This window comes from Nymphaea colorata, chromosome 2 (assembly GCF_008831285.2).
Source record: "Nymphaea colorata isolate Beijing-Zhang1983 chromosome 2, ASM883128v2, whole genome shotgun sequence".
Taxonomy (NCBI): Eukaryota; Viridiplantae; Streptophyta; class Magnoliopsida; order Nymphaeales; family Nymphaeaceae; genus Nymphaea; species Nymphaea colorata.
The window spans coordinates 8,450,610-8,470,324 of record NC_045139.1 but is presented as its reverse complement, the minus strand read 5'-3'; the positions used below and the strand labels follow the sequence as shown (position 1 = coordinate 8,470,324).

At 39.7% G+C, this 19,715-nt stretch overlaps 3 protein-coding genes and 1 pseudogene across 3 annotated transcripts; 2 read left to right on the top strand and 2 right to left on the bottom strand.

Annotated features, from left to right (window-relative positions):
• The first annotated feature begins 493 nt into the window (after nucleotides 1-493).
• Nucleotides 494-2,763, top strand: LOC126409183 (scopoletin glucosyltransferase-like). The gene has a single exon (XM_050076381.1). The coding sequence runs from the start codon at nucleotides 582-584 to the stop codon at nucleotides 2,022-2,024; it is 1,443 nt and encodes a 480-aa protein (XP_049932338.1). The 5' UTR covers nucleotides 494-581; the 3' UTR covers nucleotides 2,025-2,763.
• Nucleotides 2,764-2,902: 139 nt separating this feature from the next.
• On the top strand, nucleotides 2,903-6,659 carry LOC116248207 (coatomer subunit epsilon-1-like; annotated as a pseudogene).
• Nucleotides 6,660-7,957: 1,298 nt separating this feature from the next.
• On the bottom strand, nucleotides 7,958-8,591 carry LOC116248208 (uncharacterized). Its single transcript, XM_031620866.2, has one exon. It carries the CDS (start codon nucleotides 8,535-8,537, stop codon nucleotides 8,271-8,273), a length of 267 nt encoding a protein of 88 aa, XP_031476726.1. The 5' UTR covers nucleotides 8,538-8,591; the 3' UTR covers nucleotides 7,958-8,270.
• A 3,982-nt stretch (nucleotides 8,592-12,573) lies between these two features.
• LOC116247788 (filament-like plant protein 3) lies at nucleotides 12,574-19,276 on the bottom strand. Its single transcript, XM_031620102.2, has 5 exons — nucleotides 17,134-19,276; nucleotides 16,906-16,982; nucleotides 16,495-16,606; nucleotides 16,255-16,371; nucleotides 12,574-13,302 (listed from the first exon to the last, which is right to left on the bottom strand). The coding sequence occupies exons 1-5, from the start codon at nucleotides 18,577-18,579 to the stop codon at nucleotides 12,958-12,960; spliced, it is 2,097 nt and encodes a 698-aa protein (XP_031475962.1). The 5' UTR covers nucleotides 18,580-19,276; the 3' UTR covers nucleotides 12,574-12,957.
• Nucleotides 19,277-19,715: the final 439 nt, after the last annotated feature.

The window sequence follows — 19,715 nt, the reverse complement described above, 5'->3', positions numbered from 1 at the left end:
GCCTCAATTTTAAAGCCACGCGTGAACTTCACAATATACGCTGAGGCTATGTTTAGAGGGAAGGAAGCTAGTGGAAACAAAAAGAAAAAGATAAAGAGAGGTTTGTTTGGGTGGAGGGTATGCTGTGAAAATGCTCTTGCATCACCACCATCCACTTTGAAAATTTCAAAGATTACAAGTACTGCTTGGGATCAACAGTAAATATGGATACGTTTACCAAGTTATTAAGGACAGACTCATAGTATTACAATCAGATCCCATTATCAATGCAAAGCCTAAAGATTCATTTGAGTTAAGGAAGGCGTGTATCTTTGAGAAATTTATTTCTTGAACATCACTTCCAAGAAGAAAACGAAAAGTTATTATTCTTTCGGTAGCTAAAGCGACAAGCGATGCACCGCACTCCACTAGCCAAAAGGTCCAGACCCTTCTTCACAACCTAGTTAAAAAATCGTCAAATTTGAATGCACCAGAGCAACCCTCATTCGACCTACAATATTGCATACTGCGGCTCAACAATCATTGCATCAACAACTATATCTCTTAGCACCGACGACGTAAAAGTTCAATAGCTAGCTGCCATGGAAGACCAGTTCCAGCACCGTCCTTATGTTGTGGTTTTCCCTATGATGGCACAAGGCCACATGAACCCCATGATAGACCTGGCTATGATCCTCGCTAGCCATAGTTGCAAAGTCACCATCCTTACGACACTCCTGAACTCCTTCAGGTATCACTCGGTGACAGAATGGTCGAGATCCCAGGGACTCGAACTGAGGGTAGTCCACCTACCATTTCCTGCCACACAAATGGGATTGCCGGAAGACTGTGAAAACCTCGACTCCACTACCAATCCTGACATGTTGTGGAAGTTCGTCTTAGGCATCAAGATCCTTCAGCAACCATTTGAAGAGTTTGTGAGGAAGGAGCCACCCAACTGTATCATCTCGGACACTCTCTTCCCCTGGACTACGCAAACAGCAGAGAAGCTCAAGATACCAAGGTACGTCTTTCACTCGACCAATTCTTTCTTCTATTGTGTCATTGCAGGCATGAGATCCCACGACTCCGATGAAGAAGAGTTTGCGGTCCCTGGTTTGCCTCATGAAGTGAGGATGAGGCGAACCTTACTATCAGTTCCTTATGAGGATGAGAGCCTGCTCTTGGGCATGGATGCTCTTCATAAAGAAATGAGAATGTCTGACAAGACCAGCGCAGGAGTCATCTTCAATACTTCATACGAGATCGAGTCCGCCTATGTCGAGCTATTCAAGTCGATGAGAGGTTGCCAACAGCTCTGGACCGTTGGCCCTCTGTCGCTAATCAGCCATCCGAAGGGGAGGAGCAGGCAAGAGAAGCAGGGGAAGGAGCAGTCCCCCATTGACGAGGATCAATGCTTGAGATGGTTGGACTCAAAGGAACCAAGGTCTGTGATGTATGTCTGCTTTGGAAGCATTGCTTCCCTTTCTGGCGCGCAGCTCATGGAAGTTGGACAGGGGCTTGAGTCCTCACAGCACCCTTTCATATGGGTAATCAGAGGAGCAGTGGAAGAGGGGTTTCTGCAAGAATTGCAGGAGAGGGTGAAGGAGAGAGGGTTGGTCATCAAAGGATGGGCTCCCCAACTGCAAATACTATCACACCAGGCAGTAGGTGGATTCATGACACACTGTGGATGGAATTCCTTGTTGGAAGGTATAAGTGCAGGCCTGCCATTATTAACATGGCCCATGTTTGGTGACCAGCACATCAATGAGAGGCTGGTGGTGGATGTCCTTGGGGTTGCCCTTTCTGTCGGTAACCAGAAGCTCATGGGGCTCGATGAAGAACAGAAGACCGAAGAATTGGTGAGACGCGAGCAAATAGAGAGGGCAGTGACTGCGGTTTTCGGTAATGAGCATCAAGCAAGAGAAATGAGAAGGAAAGCCGCAGTGCTTAGTGAAACGGTGCGCAAGTCTGTTGAAGCTGGAGGCTCCTCTGCTCTCAACCTGAATGTCCTGTTGAAGAATGTTGGCTGTCATGTTTAGTAAGAATTAGCCTGCAGGGAAGGTCACTCGTGCCATTGGAATTAGGGCTACTCTCTCGCCAGCCGATCTAGCTATGTGTCGTTCAAATTACGTTAAAATAATGACCTAGACACTCGTGATTCGTGAACGCTTCTTGCGGGCAATTGCCCACGCATATCGTACACCTGCCTCATTGCCTATCAGTGAACTGGGGTTTGTCATTTGTTACTGCCATCCCTCGTCGACGAAGAGACTGCCGGTAAATGAAGGCGATCTTTCGTTGGAGCTTTCATTTCCTTCTATTTGTAGAAATCATGTGGACAAAATGTCAAGGAGATTCAACATTCAGGTCCTTTTGCAATGGAATTCCGGTTCATTATCGTCAACGGCGTAGGACTAGTTCCGCTTTCTGAACAAAACGAAGGATTCGTCTGCTACTTTTTCTGATATAGGCTACATCATGGATGCATTGTGTGGGTGTGTGACTGGCTCTATTGTAGTGCACTTGAGCCCGGGAACGAATCGTATGTGTGTGGGTTGCCTCTTTACTTTCTTCCCGTTGGTTAGTTTATTGATTGACCTGCAGTAGTTGAAATTCGAATTGCTGTTCTAGTCTTGTTGGATGTGCAGTAGTCTAATTAAGTTATTTTTTCTTTCAAGTTTAGGTTGAGTGTTAGAATGCCCAACGTAAAGAGCCGGATCTGTGTATGTTCATTGACTGAACTCTACCCAGTGAAAACAAGAACTTGGATGAAGTTTAGATAGGAAGCTGCAGCTGGCATCATGTCCCTGGGTGCATGCCTCTAGTATGAACAAAGACCGAGCCATTTCAGTTTGATATTGACCAGTGAGCGGTTGACCTGAACTCACTGCTAGTGTTATCCTACTCGATCGTTTTGCCGTCGTTTGTCTCTCAACGAACACCCCCTGAAATGCTGAAACTGAACCCATGCTTACATGTTCTTCTCCTCGAGCCGAGTATCCTAATAGTCTTTTTTTTGTCCAACAGATGTCTGTTGAAGTTGGTCGGTTTCAATGCTGTTGGTGATTCATAAGTGATAACCGGTTACTACTAAAGCTTGTTGCCATGCATTGACCCTTGAATTTGCAGCAACTTGCAACATCAGATCATATATATATCCTATGTTTAAGATCCTTGGCTTTTAGATCATGACCAGGTATTTATCTATGTATGCCACCCTGGCACATAAATTTTTCTTGAATGAGTTTGAGCAATTCAACATATCTAATGATTTTCATACCATATTTTTATGTATGTCGTGGTTCAGGTACAATTTTTTGTAATCATGTAATATAGCAAACAAATTGTAATTGTTTATCTAAATTTCTAACCACACCGATGTAATCTTCTTGTTCATGCTGGACATATTGCAGACCTTCACAAAAAATGAAGATTTGGCAATCTAGAATACGGCCACCTAATGTTCATCTCTGCATGCACATGGTAGAACAAGACGTAAATTAAAAACTAATCTTTTGAAACGTGATTGCACAGTCAGAATTATAAATGCAACTTCCACTGCTCTTGACCTTCCTTTAGCTTGACCATTTGACCCTTTTCTCCATATAGATAGAGGGTGCACATTGCTCCAGATCTATATGTCACTCAACGACGTTATAAAAGAAACGTGCCTAGCCATCTTTTGTGTGGATTTCTCTTAAAATGTGTGTGAAAGATGCCTATGAAGTTGGCTGCTACACTCACAAGAACCAGTGAACCAAGTTGCAATGCCTTCACTAGCAAATGAAATTGGCAAGAAGCAGAGCACCATTGCCACCAGGATGAAGGGCAGGCTAACAGAAGAATAAAAGAAGACCATGACTTAGAGAAGTATATATGATAATGTTGACATTATTAATTGGTAGAATTAAAAACTTGTATAGGCTGTTTGATTGCAAAAGTATGCGACTTCATTCTTCCATCCTCACTCCTATGATCAGACGAGAAAAATGCTCTCTTATATGATTCTTGATTCATCCATTGAAGAAACATGTCTTATACCCTAAGTGAAAACTGTATATAGTTTATCTTCTTTTTGGTGTAATATTATCTTGTGAACAATTTACTGAAATAAAGTTCCATTAATAATACATTTCTCCTAATAGTAATAACATGTTTCTTTTTGTGTATAGGCTGATTCTCAATTGCCATGTGTATATGTTATGTATATGTATGTCATGATGAAAACCCATTACTCCATTGGATGTGACATTCTAATACTTGTTATTTCTGAAATCTATTAAACACTTCCACAGACATGCAAAGAAAATGCTGATCTTCTTGGACTGACTATGGTTCACAGTAGAAGAGTAGTGCAGAGTTTGCACAGATCAACTGCTTTCATGTTGTTCTTTTCAATTTTTGGTACGTCAAATTGTGCTTATTTCCTGCTCATGAGTATCTAGTCCACCATGTATGGATTATATTTTTGAAATCTAAATTCATCTGTTTCACCTGGATGTCACTTCTAACAGATGAATTAGGCCCTTTGATTCAGAAGCAGGGAAAAAGGAAAGTAGAGATTGTGTGATAGCTCAGACACATAAGATTTAGAATGTTTTGCTTGTAAGAGATATTTGAAATAACTTAATTAGAGTTCAAGTATGAAGAAAGCACCATGAGATTATAAAACTCTATCAGTTGAAGGATACTTGATTGGAACAAAAAGTTCAATCTTATCGTTCTTAAAACTATCTAGTCGGAGCCTCCCCAAGTGAACTTTTCCTCTCCTGTCCTTCATGTCTGCAAACTTTAACTGACCTGATCATTTATAACTCTCTAATCACTTGTTATACTTATTTGCATTCACCCACGTGAATGCATGCATGCACATGCTCACATACTCACACACACACACACAAAGATGAAAGTACGTTGCTTTCTTATTATAAGTAATTTGTTATATGAGCGTGGTGATTTTATTTTCTGCAGGGAGCATGTATGTGTCCTCTAGCTTTCAGTAGGTTTCTGGTTCAGCTTAGTTTCTCTCTCTGTAGCAATATTTTCACTAGATTAGGTTTCTTTTCTGGGAAAAGAATGATCAACATTTTAAAGAAAATACCTTTTGTCCTCCCTAAACATGATAATAACTTGATAAATATGGCAGGGTGCAGATCTGGAAAAAGCTGCAGGTGAAAATTGAAAAGCATGGAAAGTATCTAGAGAGGATGTTTGACCAATAGAATAGAAGCCTCAATTTGAGTCCAAATGAGTTTACATGTTTCAACGATCAACAAGGATAAAATTGTTCTAGTGCATGGAAGGTATCAGTAAAAAATGATCATGATTGATTTAGCTGATAGAAAATTTTGGGCTGCAAACCGACATTCCTTTAACATTTTAACTTCTCTTAGTGATGTTGCTCAGCTTTCAAATTTTTGGCCTTCGTGATCAGAGAATATTCTGCTATGCGTTAGAATTATGTGGTCAGAAGGCATATGGCATGTCTATGTTAAGAGTTTCCACAATCTCACCATGGAGCTGCTACTTCATCCAAGGGTCTTGGATGTAATTTCTGATGTCTTTGAAGTTTTCTTTTGACTTGACTTTCTGCCAATGAGTTGATATGGAACTAGTTCGAGTATTATGCTTGCCAGTTCACACTCATTACCCACCCTTCTGAAATAGTGGTTTTGTATGACAGGCTTGCTTTGAATGTTCAGATATACCTTAAGATGCACAGGTCAGATCAAGCTGAAAAACAGTTGAGGATCATGCAACAGATTGATGATTATACACTTACACAACTTGCTAGTGCATGGTTAAATTTGGCCGTGGTAAATTGCCTAATTTTTTTATTATTAAGGGTCTAAAACCTTGTTCTTAGTCTATCTTAACTGATTATCTTATAGGCTCTGAGTTTCTTCAGATGCCAGCTTTCTTTTTTCCTTTTGTCCATTACATTTTAAAGGGTTCTTTTGTCACTTGGAAGTGTGACAAAATTTTACCTTAAAGGACCAAAAGGTATATCAAAATGTCAATTTAAAACATCCAATTTTGGTGACTTTGTACCTTAATTGAACTTAGTTGAGTTTGATGCAGTTGTTTGTTCGTAATATACTTCTCTGATGATCTGATTACAGCTGTCACTGCAATGGTCTGTGAAGGTCATCCTTTTTATTTTTCAAAATGTTTTATTTCAGGGATGTTCAAAGATTACAAGAAGCATTTCTTATTTATCAGGATTTTGCTGAAAGTTATGAAGAAACAAGCATGACCTTCAATGGCAAAGCTATCTGTTGCATGCATATGGGACGATTCAGTGAAGCTGGACCACTTTTACTTGAAGCCATGAATAAGGTTGGTTTTATTACTTCTACACAGAGCTTTTATGAATATTTTTGGTAACTCAATCAGAACTTTCCAGTATCTTGTCTTTGGTTGTTCAGGATGCCACTGATGCAGAAACTCTTGCAAACCTTGTTGTTTGTGGTCTTCATCTTGGGAAACCATCATGCTAGCTTAGGTGATTAAAAATGGCCAACTTTTTTCTATGTTAAAATACGCTTAAGCATGATTTTAGACTTTCAGGCCAACTTCAAGAATGAGCACCTTGTCTCCCCTGTTGTTGGTGGATAAAAAGTTTTGAACCAATTTGATCAATTCCATGAATAATAAGTTTACAATTTATTAAAGCGATACTATTATAAACTTTAAAAATGGTCTAAAAGAAGTGCCGCATGGATCGGCATATGGTTGTATTTGCATACATCTCGGTCTTAGCTACTGCTTTATTTATGTTCCTGGTGAAGGTTGCAAGCCTAGTTCTTTCTTTGACAGCCGTCGGTCTTAGCTACTGCTTTATTAATGTTTTCGGTGAAGGTTGCCAGCTGTCACACGGGTACAAATACGAGATGGGTACGGATACGGTATGGGTACGTACATAGATACGACAAACGGATACGGTATGGGTACGTACATAGATACGACAATGATCAAAAAAATTTAGAATACGCAGACACGGTGAATATTATATTCTAAAAAATTAAAATTACAATCTCATAAATCATAAGAAACAATTTCAAATCTCATAAATCATAAAAAAAACAAAAGTTACAAACAAAACATTATTCATCACCAATTTCATAATCACCAATTTCATAATCATAAGTCATAAATAATCATAAGTCATAAGAAGTCATAAAGAAAACGAGGTTAAAATAGAAAATCGGGTTATGAAAATGGTTTGGATTGATTCGGATCAGGTCTAACCCAGACCCGATCCAAAACGTATCAAGTCATGAACTTTTATGTACAAATTGGCATTTTCAATGCTCATATGAAAAGAATGGAACTTATTGCATGAAGTATTAAGAACGGTCAGACCGTTCCTATATGCATATTAGGATATAATTGTAAAATTTAACTTTTATAAACACATAGAAAACCGGTCTTAATATATGCATCATTTAATGTACACATCATTAAAAACGGTGACAACCGGTCCTAAAAACAATTAGAACAAGTCCTAAAAAAATTAGGAACGCAACTTGTAACACATTAAGAATGGATGCTTGACCGTTCCTAATTTCCTTTAGGACGGCCGACCAACCTTTTTGCAACGAGTTCAGGCCGTTCTTAAAAGTGCTATTGTTGTGATATTAACAAAACTAAGTTCTGGAAGGTGTTTGATGCTTATGGTAATAAGTGTAAGTACTTGAGCAGCTCCGCTTTTGAATGGTGTTCTTATGTTTTTTTTTTTTTTGGCTGGCCACTTGATTTCTATGTGTACACATGATTTCTCTTTGTTGGCGTTATTTTTTTAGTTTTCTACTTCAAGAAAATTCATCTCTTGCAGTTATAACTTCAATCATACAGTTGCATGCCCAATACAACAAAGGTTTAAGTCATTTTTCCCGAAGTAGAGAACATTTTTTCCCAGGCGTATGTATGTCATTTTTCTAAAAGAAAAATTGTCAACATATGCAGGTTTAGGATCTAATTTTAAATGCCTGAAAGATCGAGCCTGAAGAGCTAGAGACATGCATGTCATGAGGCAATGATTTAGCCTGAATCTATGCATATTTTATAAAGCAGAAAATAAGTACGTCAATGGCAACTTCAGCAGATGAAGAAGCAAAGTCGATTCTTATGGTAGATGAAACGCTACCACATCATTTAAAGTGCTGCCATTAACACATGCTACTCATACATGTCTTCTATTTGCTATTTTCTCTTCTCTCGAACAAAAGAAAGAACGAAGGAAATTAAGGCGTGAAACATATAAATATGGGGGGAAAGACCCACTAGTTCTGAGGAGCAGCACGTCGGACGGCGCCTAGTTTGCTCTCGGGCAACGTGCCACCGGACGGAGTGGGCGCGTCCGTGCTGCCGGCGCCCCTGTCCACCGGCTGCACGTGCCCCTGCGTCCCGTAGGCCTCCTGCTTGTACTCCTCCAGGTCGTTGTGCTTCACGTAGGGGCTGCTTTCCAGCGGAAGTTCCTCCTGCCCGGCGGCCTGTTCCGGCCGCCTGAGCTGCTGCCGCTGGTTAGGACGCTGATCCTTGCTCGCCATTGTTCCCCAGGTGAGTCGATTACCCCGTGCCTCTTGACGGTGGGAAGTGGAGCTCGCCGTGGTTTTATAGGCCGTTTTTGCTCTGTCCCCTGTTTCTGCCTCACCTGCGCGGTGTGTGGTTGCATGTCCTAACACGTGCCATACTCCACCGGGCAAATCTCTTAACGCGTGTAGGTTTATCATGTTTCCAAGGTTGGTTCGACGAAAATTCTTACTCATTTTTTTTTAATTTTATAAGTAAAACCATATTTTGCATCCGCTCCTAAAGACAACGAGGTTTCATATGTTCGAAAATAAATCTCAACAATTATAAATGATTTTTTAACTTTATCGTTTTATATGTTAAAAAAAAAAACTGTCCAGTATGGTAATTAACTTTTGAAATAATTCACGGCAACACGCTTCATGAATGAAATATATTAAAATTCCTTCCAAAACAATTCACAAACTATACCCCGTAAGTACGTTTCTCCACAGTTTCGCTTTTGCAAATCGACGACGAATGAAGCGTTTTGTGTTATCAGTTTGCATCAGCGCTTCGAAACATCTTTCATTGCGATACTATTTTGCTGATGAGTTGAGTCAATAGCAATAAAATGTTGCAGAAATTTGGAGCCAATAAAAAGTTGCAGAAATTTGGAGCCAACCTTACATGAGATCGTTAAGAAAATTTTAATTTGATCCAGTGGAACAAATTTTCAGAGAAAAACATCAAACAATCGTTTCGATCAACTCTCGTTTCGAATCCTGACTCCGCCTCTGCTGCTGTGCACATATAAACTGCAACCAGATGACCGCGAAGAGCTCTTGCAACTTCTCTACAGACCAGCTTGTTCCAAATTAAGTAAAGAGAGAAGCCGGTTGTGAAGCTGAAGTCATACAGCAAGGAATGTCTTGCCAGCGACTCTCTCACACTTTCTGCTTCAAAGTCATCTTCATTACATCTTCCTTATTTGCGAGCCTAATTAATCAGAAACCTTCCCTTGCCTAAAGCGGTGCATCTTGGGGATTCTGAAGCTTCCAATAATTTCTTGAATCCTCCACAGCAGATCTGCTTTCCAACCTAACCCGTTCTGTTCCAAAGGAAAAGCAGCCAATAATGGACCACCATAGAAATTAAGCAGCCAATAATGCCACATTATATATTGAGAAAGTAACAACGCAATCCAGATCTTTAGTGAGCAATAAATTGTCTGGTAGGTTGGTAATGAACAACACATCAAGATTTTTATCATAACCGAATAAATGCAATTCACCAGTTCCTGCAAATCTTAAGGTAGACTGGTCATCAACGAACAGTAACCTGGCTTCAATTGTTAGCTTGTTTCAAGTGACATAAATTTGGCATAGATGAGCATCATATGTTGTTCTGATGCACCAAAGTCAACAAACCGCATATCTTTCTGATCAACCAAAAAAAGACAGAAATATTAGCTGAGTTTTGAAATCTAGAAGCGAATGTTGGAAGAATTCAATTAATGTCCGCACCATTGCAGCCAGTCCGTGGATGCCTTCTAAACAGACACACGGCCAGCATTTGATATGGGCGGTTTGGTTGTGCCTGTTTTCGCGTAATGGCCAACATCTATCTTGAATTCTTCCTTGGGATTCATAACACATCTGCAGATATCTCGTCGCATGATGGTAGAACACACCATTGACATACTGAACGTCACTGACATAAAATCTGTGTATAGCTCTTCAAACTTTACTTCCTGCACCAAATAAAAGTTGAATGACTTTTTCATGCTCTCTTAATTTTTTCAAAAGCAACAAAATCTGTGTAAATAATTATATATAACTTGTATTCATCCCGCATGTGCTTCATTTTCCAAATGCAATCACAAAAGGGGCATTTCTTCTTTCTCGAGGTTATGGACATTGCACGACAGCTAATGTCCTGTAGCCAATATTATTTGGCTTGCTCCTTAGCTCCTTGTCGATGTTCCAATTCTCTTTAGCACTGCTTAAGAAATAAGAAACTTTCGGCAATGTGTGGCTCCATAGAATTCAAAATCCAAAGACATAACATGGGGATGTCAATATATTTGATTGGACCAGATATCCAATCAAACTGCTCCAAGAAAAAGCAGATATGAAAAAAAAAATTAATATCTCATCAAACAATCAGATCCGTTCGGATTTAAGAAATGGCATCCCATCAGATTTGAATCAGATTTATAATTCTCTTACATTTTGAAAATAGGACAAATTTGGTTCAAAATTCAGATTCAGATTTGGATATGAATGTAAAAATCAAAATTCAGATTTTGAATTCATATTCATATATGACCTTTTTTGTTCAAATTAGAATCCGAATATCTGGATATCCAGAAAGGAGGATACAGTTAAGGTATATCCTATTTGAATCCGATCATGTTGATATTCTTAGTCAGTTGTAGAACTCCATTCACAGTATTTGGGATCAGTGCTACTTGGTCTTTGGATTTCACCATTAACATAGCCTAATTTAGATCTACGACCGAGATACAATATAATAATGATACAATATAATAATTTGGATCATGAAAAATAATTTCCACCACTGAGCAAAATGAATGTGATCTTTGAATTCAATACCTCACATTCATGCACCAAGATGAATTCAACAGCATCAGCCATGTTGCCAGGCTGACATTGAGATCTAGAAGAATTACCTCCAAACATGGCTAACCAGTGAATTCTTGCTCTGATACCGTGTAAAAGAAATAAAACGCTCAAGAAAGTTCCGGAGTGGCAACCCATGTCCATAATCATGCAAAACCTATGACCTACCACTCTCTATTCTTATTTCTTACTTTTCTCCATAGGCGATTTGCAGCAAGATTTGTACAGCAAATGCTTGTCAACATAAGGCAAGACTAAACACAACGGTGAACATCTACGAAGTCAATGGTGGGATTTAGATCAAATATTCAATCAAACTGATTTAAATAAATTATGTATGAAAAAATAATTAAGAAATGAAAATTGATTAAATTCGGACTCAAATTTGGATGTACATAAATACCAATCCGATATTAACAGCCGTTGAAAGGCCAATCCAACACCGAACATTTCAGAGAAAGGTTCAAATCTTTTTATTATTCTTCCAAGACTCGAACTCTTTCTTTTTCTTCAATATAGGACTAGACAAGGAATAAGAAATGAACGAGGAAGCATTGCTTAGTCTTATATTGAAGAGAACGAATATGAAAATCTGATGGAGTAATAAAAAGGGAGAAGGGAGCCCATAAGAAAATATATTTAGTAAAATTTGATGTCAGACATATAGTCCATGTGACTACAAATAATAAGTTGATGTATCGTTTAACTAATAATAATGATTTCATTGATTAACGAATATATATGCTGGGGACTAGACATAAGGTCCAGCTGGCAACTCGTTTAATCATAAACCAGTGGGGATATAAAATGCCTTCGAATCGGATTGAAGTGTACATTTCAAAGTCAAATTTAGATCGAAATTGCATCTGAATTTGAAATCCAAATATGTCAGATAAATCAAATACAATAATGTACAAATCCAATTCAAATATGATCCATTGACATCAAACATCCCTTAAATGCAGAAGAACTGAGAAACACTTCCCGAAAACTAGTAAGGCAAGTGAAGATATGAATGAGATGGCATTCTCTATATCTTCAAGAAACCAGCCTTAAGAAATGCCACGAAAGCAGGCTATGCTTCTATACAATCATACTTATAGTAAGGATAAGACTGAGAAAATAGATTATGACACACGAAGTAAATTAATTGAGTGTGTTTCTCATTGGAAATGAACAAGCTTCTCATAAATGAGAAAATGCCCGAGTTTCCCCACCTTCGGAAGGCGCCAAGATTCCGATTTGTTGAAATGCTCTTCCAAGAAAGCAGGTTCCTCATCAGACCAACGTTGCTAGTAACCACAGGCAGAAATCACCCACGAGGCTAGCAGACCGCTGTATCATGCCACTATTTGATGATAGTGCCGAAAGTGAGATTTAGAGCAACTGGAATTGTTCCGGGAAGAGATTGGGAGTCCGGATGGCAGTCTCAGAGCAATAGGAATTTGAATAAACCGATGTTTAACAAAAAAAAATAGGATGAGCAACAGATGAGAGTACAATCAAGCCCTTCAAATGAATTCCTATTCTGGAAATAGCATATCTACAACCACTAAAGTCTAATCTACTAAAACGGTCGTGAGATAAGAACATGACCCCTTTTCTTGGCAATTGAAGTTGAAAGTGATTGCATGCATGATGCTCGGCTCGTGTCAAGGGCTATAAAAAATGGAAAACAGAAAAGCAAGCATTTTGCCAATTGCCAAGAGTTGGGCATCGGTAAACATGGAAATGCAACCTTGGCTACCAACTCTACTTTTTTCTTCTTTTCTTTTCCCTTTTCCACCTTGAAGTTACAACACACCAGACTTGACTATAGAAGAGGCTCCGAGAGTTCCATCTCATTGGAACTCTGCTGCACATCACCATGGTGACCAACAAACTGCAATCCCAGCCATTGCCAAGGCCAACATACATATCTTGGCCTTTGTCTGGAATTTGAATCGCCCCGATTTTCCAGTTCTTCAAGCTGTCGTGTCAGCTCCTCCATCCTCTCCCTTAGCCTTGTTGCCCTTGCATCAGCCAAACGTAATGATGACTCAGCAGCATCACGAGCAGCCATCGCTGCTGCTGCTGTCTCTTCTTTGAATTTAAGTTTGCTCTCCGATTCCCTCATCCTCTCTTTGGCATCCTCCAATTCTTGCTTGAGAGCTTCCACCTGCAAGTGATGAAGTGCACAATTAAATCCCACGCATGCCTGCATTAATCATCGATTGAACTTAAGAATAGAATTGACCCCCAAAAATCTCAAATTGGATTTTATTTTGTTTAGCCGGTCTGAAAAGACCAGTCAATAGCTTCTGATATATTTCCCAGTGACAATCGTTCCAATTTTACTGGATGTCTCCAAAGAAACAATTCCCATTGACAATCTCTATCCCTCAGAATCGATCTTCACAAATATTACAAATACAAACTATTCTGGCCCTATGGAATACGAATCATGCCACAAGCATCTAAGATTCTGATCATTCCAACAGGAATTGATAAACATGAATAAAATTGCATAATTTGTATCAAACAAAGCTCCAGCATGTAGAATAATATAATGGTAGCTTTCATATGATCAGAGGATCTACTCAATCCACCAAACCGTGCATGAATTGACACCATTATGCAAGATAGCCTGATCACTGATCAAAGCACTCCACTATACCCACAATTCTAAAGTTCACTTACCGATGAAGCAACTGATCAGATTTTTATATAGTCCCCCTTTATCAGTACAGGGTATATGCTAATGCATATCTCTATGAAGCTCAAGGAAACTTCTTGAACCATTTTATCAACCCCATGACCCTGGGGGCATACCTCCTATACACCTAGTTTAAATTGCCAAATCAAATGGTCTGCATAATAAAGAAAGCACAGAAGATGTAACATAAAACATCACGTAATGAACAAACAGATTCTTAATCTTATAATTGCAAATTTTTCAGGAGTTTCTGAAAAGCCAAGAATCTGTGATTGTACACAGAACAAGCTAGTGCAAAAACACAGGCCAAGATATGATTCCTATCAAACAAGCGAGCACAACCAAATCATATCATATTACACCCAAAGTGCAAAGTAAGCACTAAAGGTAGGCATATCTCAACTATTTCACGCTATACTTCATGAATTATTACAGTGTCGATCACACCATGATGTGTAAATAATAGAATCCCCTACCTTCAATGGAATTAACAAATATGTAAAGCATTAATGGATTTGTAAAAGTTAAATTGGAATAGCTTCAAGATGAAGCTTCCAAAAGAAGCTGAAAAGGTTTGTTTTAAACAAAAACATTCTTGAGCATTGAGAATTTTAGAATTCTCAAGAGGAAGCTCCACTTATTTGAGTCCTATTAGAGATGATCTATGAGACATCAAACAACCAGAACATCTCATGTCAACATACAAGCTATACTCATTAGACCTTAGTAATTGATAAGCTGCAACACTGAAATAAATATTTGCATAAAAATGTATACAAATTACATTAGTAAGAGTGTGTAACATGTCAAATTCTTATTATGAGACGCGAACTTGGAACCTATTCTTTAAAAAAAAAACATCTATAAAAACTGCTGCATCCTCTTATTTTCTACTCAAAAACGTACCACCTCTATTTTCAAGTCATAAAGTAGGCAACTACATTTTTTGTTCATGCACTATGGTTCTTTTGCCTCCAATGATGGGCCAATATGCCAGGATTTCCAAATCTTTAAGGTTTATCTACAGTCAGTGTCAAGTCAAAGTTCATCAACTGTAAGGACCCTTTTCCCTCTGATAATTCATATGCCAATAATGATTTGGAGATCGGTGGAAAAAATGGAAAGCAAGCCTCTAATTCTTACGGGCATGTTTGAATGGTCAGATTGTGCTCCCCAGGTGTACCCTCACTAGGGTGTACTTTTACCTTAAAATCAGGTGAAGAACTTTGGACCTTTCCTTCTCTTTCCTGTCTCCATTTCAAGGATAAAAAACTGTATGGCCAGATTTTTTCACCTTGAGTTTGATTGCCCTCTGTATGACAGATAACCTTTACATCAAATAAATGTTATCTGGGCAATTGCATGCCATGAACAAAATGCCAAGTCAGCTTAAAGCAGATTTACTAGAAGCTTCTGCTGCTAGGTTGTAAATGTAATGGTTTTCGATGTATGTGTAACAAGCCTGCAGCCAATAATCATGCTCAGGTATAGAATGATGACCAACAGAATCATAGGCTTTTGTTGACACGGAAGGCAAAATATGAATTGAACAATGAAAGCACAATAATTTAAAAAGTTAAGACTCAAAAAATTAGGGCGGGGGGTGGGGGTGGGGAGGGGAAGGGGGAGGGGTTGGTGGAGGGAGGAAAAAGAGAGAGAGAGAGAGGGTGTAAATAAAAGACTTGTAATTTAAAATTGTAATGCCTTCCTCTACTTATCAACTGGGGGCCTAACTGACAACCCCTATTCTTGTAGGATTAAAATTTACAGTGTTCGAAGCAAGCAAAGTAAACAACATATCTACCAAGAAGGAAATAGGAACTAATGAAAATTGACAAACCTGAATTCCACATTCCATATTTACAAATAATGTCCCAAAGACTACTGGAATAGCAATAATAAGAGTAAAGCACCTACGAAGCATTCCCAACAGGGGTGAAGCCACCATTTCTAATTTTGCTGCTTATGATTGAAAGCCCCCTTGAAGAAAGGACATCATTTAAGTAACCTCTTATTTGTATTGACATAATTTCATTTATAACCTCAATACTAAATAAATCAAACATTTTACATTTTAAGAATATAGAAGGCAGTGGTCATACATACTATACCTATGTTTGGATGTCCACAAATAACTAGATCTATACTGCATCCTGCTCAAGGGAATAATGTCGAAACACCGAGAAGTTTATCCTCCAAGTTTAGTCACAAAACTTCAATGGTAACAAAATGTGACACTTTTCTGTTTTGCATAAATATCATATAGGTAGAAGGTCATTCAGAGAGAGTAAAACAACCAGCATGAGCTACCAAAAACTAGTTAAATGAGAATTTCCAGCCATTCCAGGGCATGGACTCCATGGACACAGGTGCTCTCTAAAGAGGTATTTAGAAAATGCAGTTTGTTGGTCACACCTTTGCCTGATTCTCATCTTCAACAGCTTTCCCAGCTGCAGCTTCCTGCTCTGCTGCAACCTTCCATCTCGTGATTTCCTCTTCCGCTGCTGATATGTCCATCATAAGCCCTTCAACCTTTCAAGATTTAATAGAAGTGTTATATTCAAGAACCATAAAAGTGTCTTGCAAAGGAGCACCATAAGGCCATGATTTTAGAAATATGAACCACTTCTTGCAAGCTGAAAGAAAAGACAATACATTCTCATTGGCTGATCGCTCCTTCTCCTCGAGTACTTTTATTTGTTGCTTCTTCTGTGCAATTTCCTTGGCCTGAGACTCAATGCGTCCTTTAAGTTGAGCAGCCTCTGCCCTTTATGAAGGAAATTAGATTCAAGAAACTACTCAGTACAAATTGAAGGGAAGGAGAAAAAAAGCATTCACACACACGTCCACACTCACAGAGACAAACCGCACAATGTAATTTCAGTTGCTTTGACATTGAAAACCTAATAAAAAGTCGATGGAAAATACGGGAAAGAAACAAGTCATCAAGGAAATAAATAAATACACAAGTATTTTTTATGAGATTGATAAACTCGAAGCCAAAAAGTGGGAAAATTGGAACTATCTTTTACATTTTAGGAAGAAAATCATGAGCCTCTAAAATACCTTAGTGTCTCCACAGTTTTACGCAACTCCATGATCTCAAGCTGGGATGCCCTCACAATGTTCTCCAAAGCAGCAGCCTGCATTAAATTTAGAGAAACCCTCCTAAGGATATGAATCGTACTGGAGCTCATAAGGTTACATTGTCTTTTCTGATAATTCTAATGAGAAACCTCAGTAGCATAAGTATATAAAATAGAAGGTAAGTATTGGAACAGCGGAGAATCTAACCAGCCCAAAGACTTCATCCTCCTCTTTGTTTCCAGTGCTTGGTTTATCATCGGCAGCCATGCTTTCGGCACCTTCAAGAAGCGAATCAAGTCTAATGTCTAAACCCCAATTCCGAAGACCATTTTCAGCAACTTTAAGAACTACATTAGTTCTCGATTGCATCTCCTTAGAGCTGCCGTCACTTGACACAGATTCTGCCGTTATCCTCTTCGACAAGGCGCTCCTTAATAATGTACCTACATGCTTTTTCTCCATGACCAAGTGGGAAATCCTTTCCTGCAACTCCTTTTTCTCGTAGCTTCTGTCCTGCACTTCAGAACTCACTTTCTCCGCTGCAGTCTTTGCAAGTTCAAATGCAGATATGGTTCCACTCAAAAAAGTTCGTAGATTATCATTCAAGTCCAATTTTTGTGGTAGAAACAAGTCTTCAGATGGCTCTGGCTGATCGCCTACATTGACATCAACCATCCTGATTATGTTGTACAGCTGTTCATGGGTTTTAGATATATAATTCAACTGCTCAAACAGCAAAGGCCTCTCTGCTTCTATCTTCGATTCAAGACCCAATGCCTTCAGAGTTTGCTCCTCAAGGTTCCTCCTCAGTTCCTGACATTCCTGTTCTGTCGAGCTCAGCTTCTCCAGTGCTTCTCTCTCCACCTCGGCCATTCGAGCATCTTTGGCAGCGGCCGACTTTTCCCAACTTTCCAATTCGGAAGTCCTCTTGGCAAGTTGTTCTTTCAGTTCATTTATCGTTGATTCCAACTGAGAAACTTCAATGGCGATCTCATAATTCCTCTGTTCCATCTGCACTCTAACATCATCACGGCCTTTCGCAGCACTCTCAACCTGTTTGAGAAGCTCTTCTACAATCTCGTTTACTCTCTTGATCACGCCATAGGCGATGGCAGGCAACCCAGTGTACTTGGAAGATCTGGGGAGCGCACCGGAGAAACTCTTGAACGTACTGACCTTGGTGGCGATTCTCTCTGACCCACTAACAAGCATCTGAGCGGCAGTCTCGATCTCGGCCCTTGACGAGTCCTTCGCCCTCGCCGTCTCGTCCGTTGTTCGTGCCATCTCATCCCTTTGCTTCAGGGCCTCCTCCTTGGCCTTTAACGCATCAGCCAACTCCTGGGCGACTCTTTCTCGTGCCTTAACTGCCTCTTCCTTTTCACGCAGGGCCTCGTCCCTCTGCTTGCCGATTTCGTCCCGCCTCTTGATCGCCTCGTGTGCGAGGACCTTCAACCGGCCGAAGGACTGCTGCAACTCGGCCTTCGTTTTCTCGACCTCCTGCCTCGCCTGACGCTCCCGCTCGAGTTCCTGCAGCGTTTCCCGGAGCTTCTCGGCCGCCGCATCTGGGGGCAGATCCCCCAACAATGCCGCCGGAGAGGGATCGTCGCCCTCGACGTCGCTGAGGACGGCGTCGTCATCTCCGGAGGCTTCCATCCCACGTAACCGACTCTCAATCAACCACCCATAGGAAATTCAACACCAGCAATAAAAAATCACTAAAACGAAAAACAGAACACCAAGAACCCTTTTTCCTTTCAATTCAGGAATCCCCAATTCAGCCGGAAGTACCTCCAATCCCCACTTGATCAACGATCCCGACCTTTCAATGCTTAGTAAATCCCTCTGGATGACTACACGCAAGAAAATAGAGATTTCATGGGCACCTGCACTGACTCATGACGGCACCATCGAAATCTGGCCTCACTCTCTATCACATAGGGAAAAACCAAACGAAAATCAGCATCCAACCGTCGTTTGCAAACAGATGCGTCTCTCTTGGGGAGAGGAGAGAGAGAGAGAGAGATGGAAAAACTCGAACTCTGGTATTGAGTATGCCTCAGAAGATGAAATTAAGCACTCCAGAACGATAATTGCGACTGGTGATTATCTTTTGGCATCACGATGGGCAGAAAACGGAAGAACGCACGCTATTATCTTAACCAAAAAATTACGGCCGTCGCGAGTACTTATCTATTTTAAGATGGCAAGAATCTGTAGTTTATCAAATTTATGAACGGAGGGAGGAGGGACGAGGTGAGGTCGTCACCATGATTTGCTTTGGCAAGAGTGGGGAGAGAGAGAGAGAGGAATTCACCGGATGACTTGGTGGTGGACGTGAAGGTAAACACCGTGCCCGTAGACCCAACTACCGGTCTTCTCTTCAAGCTGGCTTTCTTGAATCGAGTCACTACCGTTTTAACAAGTCCGATGGGTAAACTAGTTTCCGTAAAAATTTTAAAAAGCAATTGATTTAGCTTTCTAAAAGTTGGTCTTCGGATCAATTTCTTATGACATTTTTAGCTTTTCAAGACATTATAAATTTATCTGCATCAGACATTTAATTAAAAAAACATAGAAAACAGTAGATAGTACGTTTGATTTCACATTTGCGGTTCCAATAATATATTCTACGTACTTCCAAAAAGTATGTTATTTATGTTTCTGGGCAGATATATATATATATATATATATATATAAGTGAGTGTGTTTTTAAAGATTTTAAACCATCCATTTCTTAAAACGCATTAGCACCTACTCTGGACATTGAAGTGGTTCGTGTTGGCTAATAT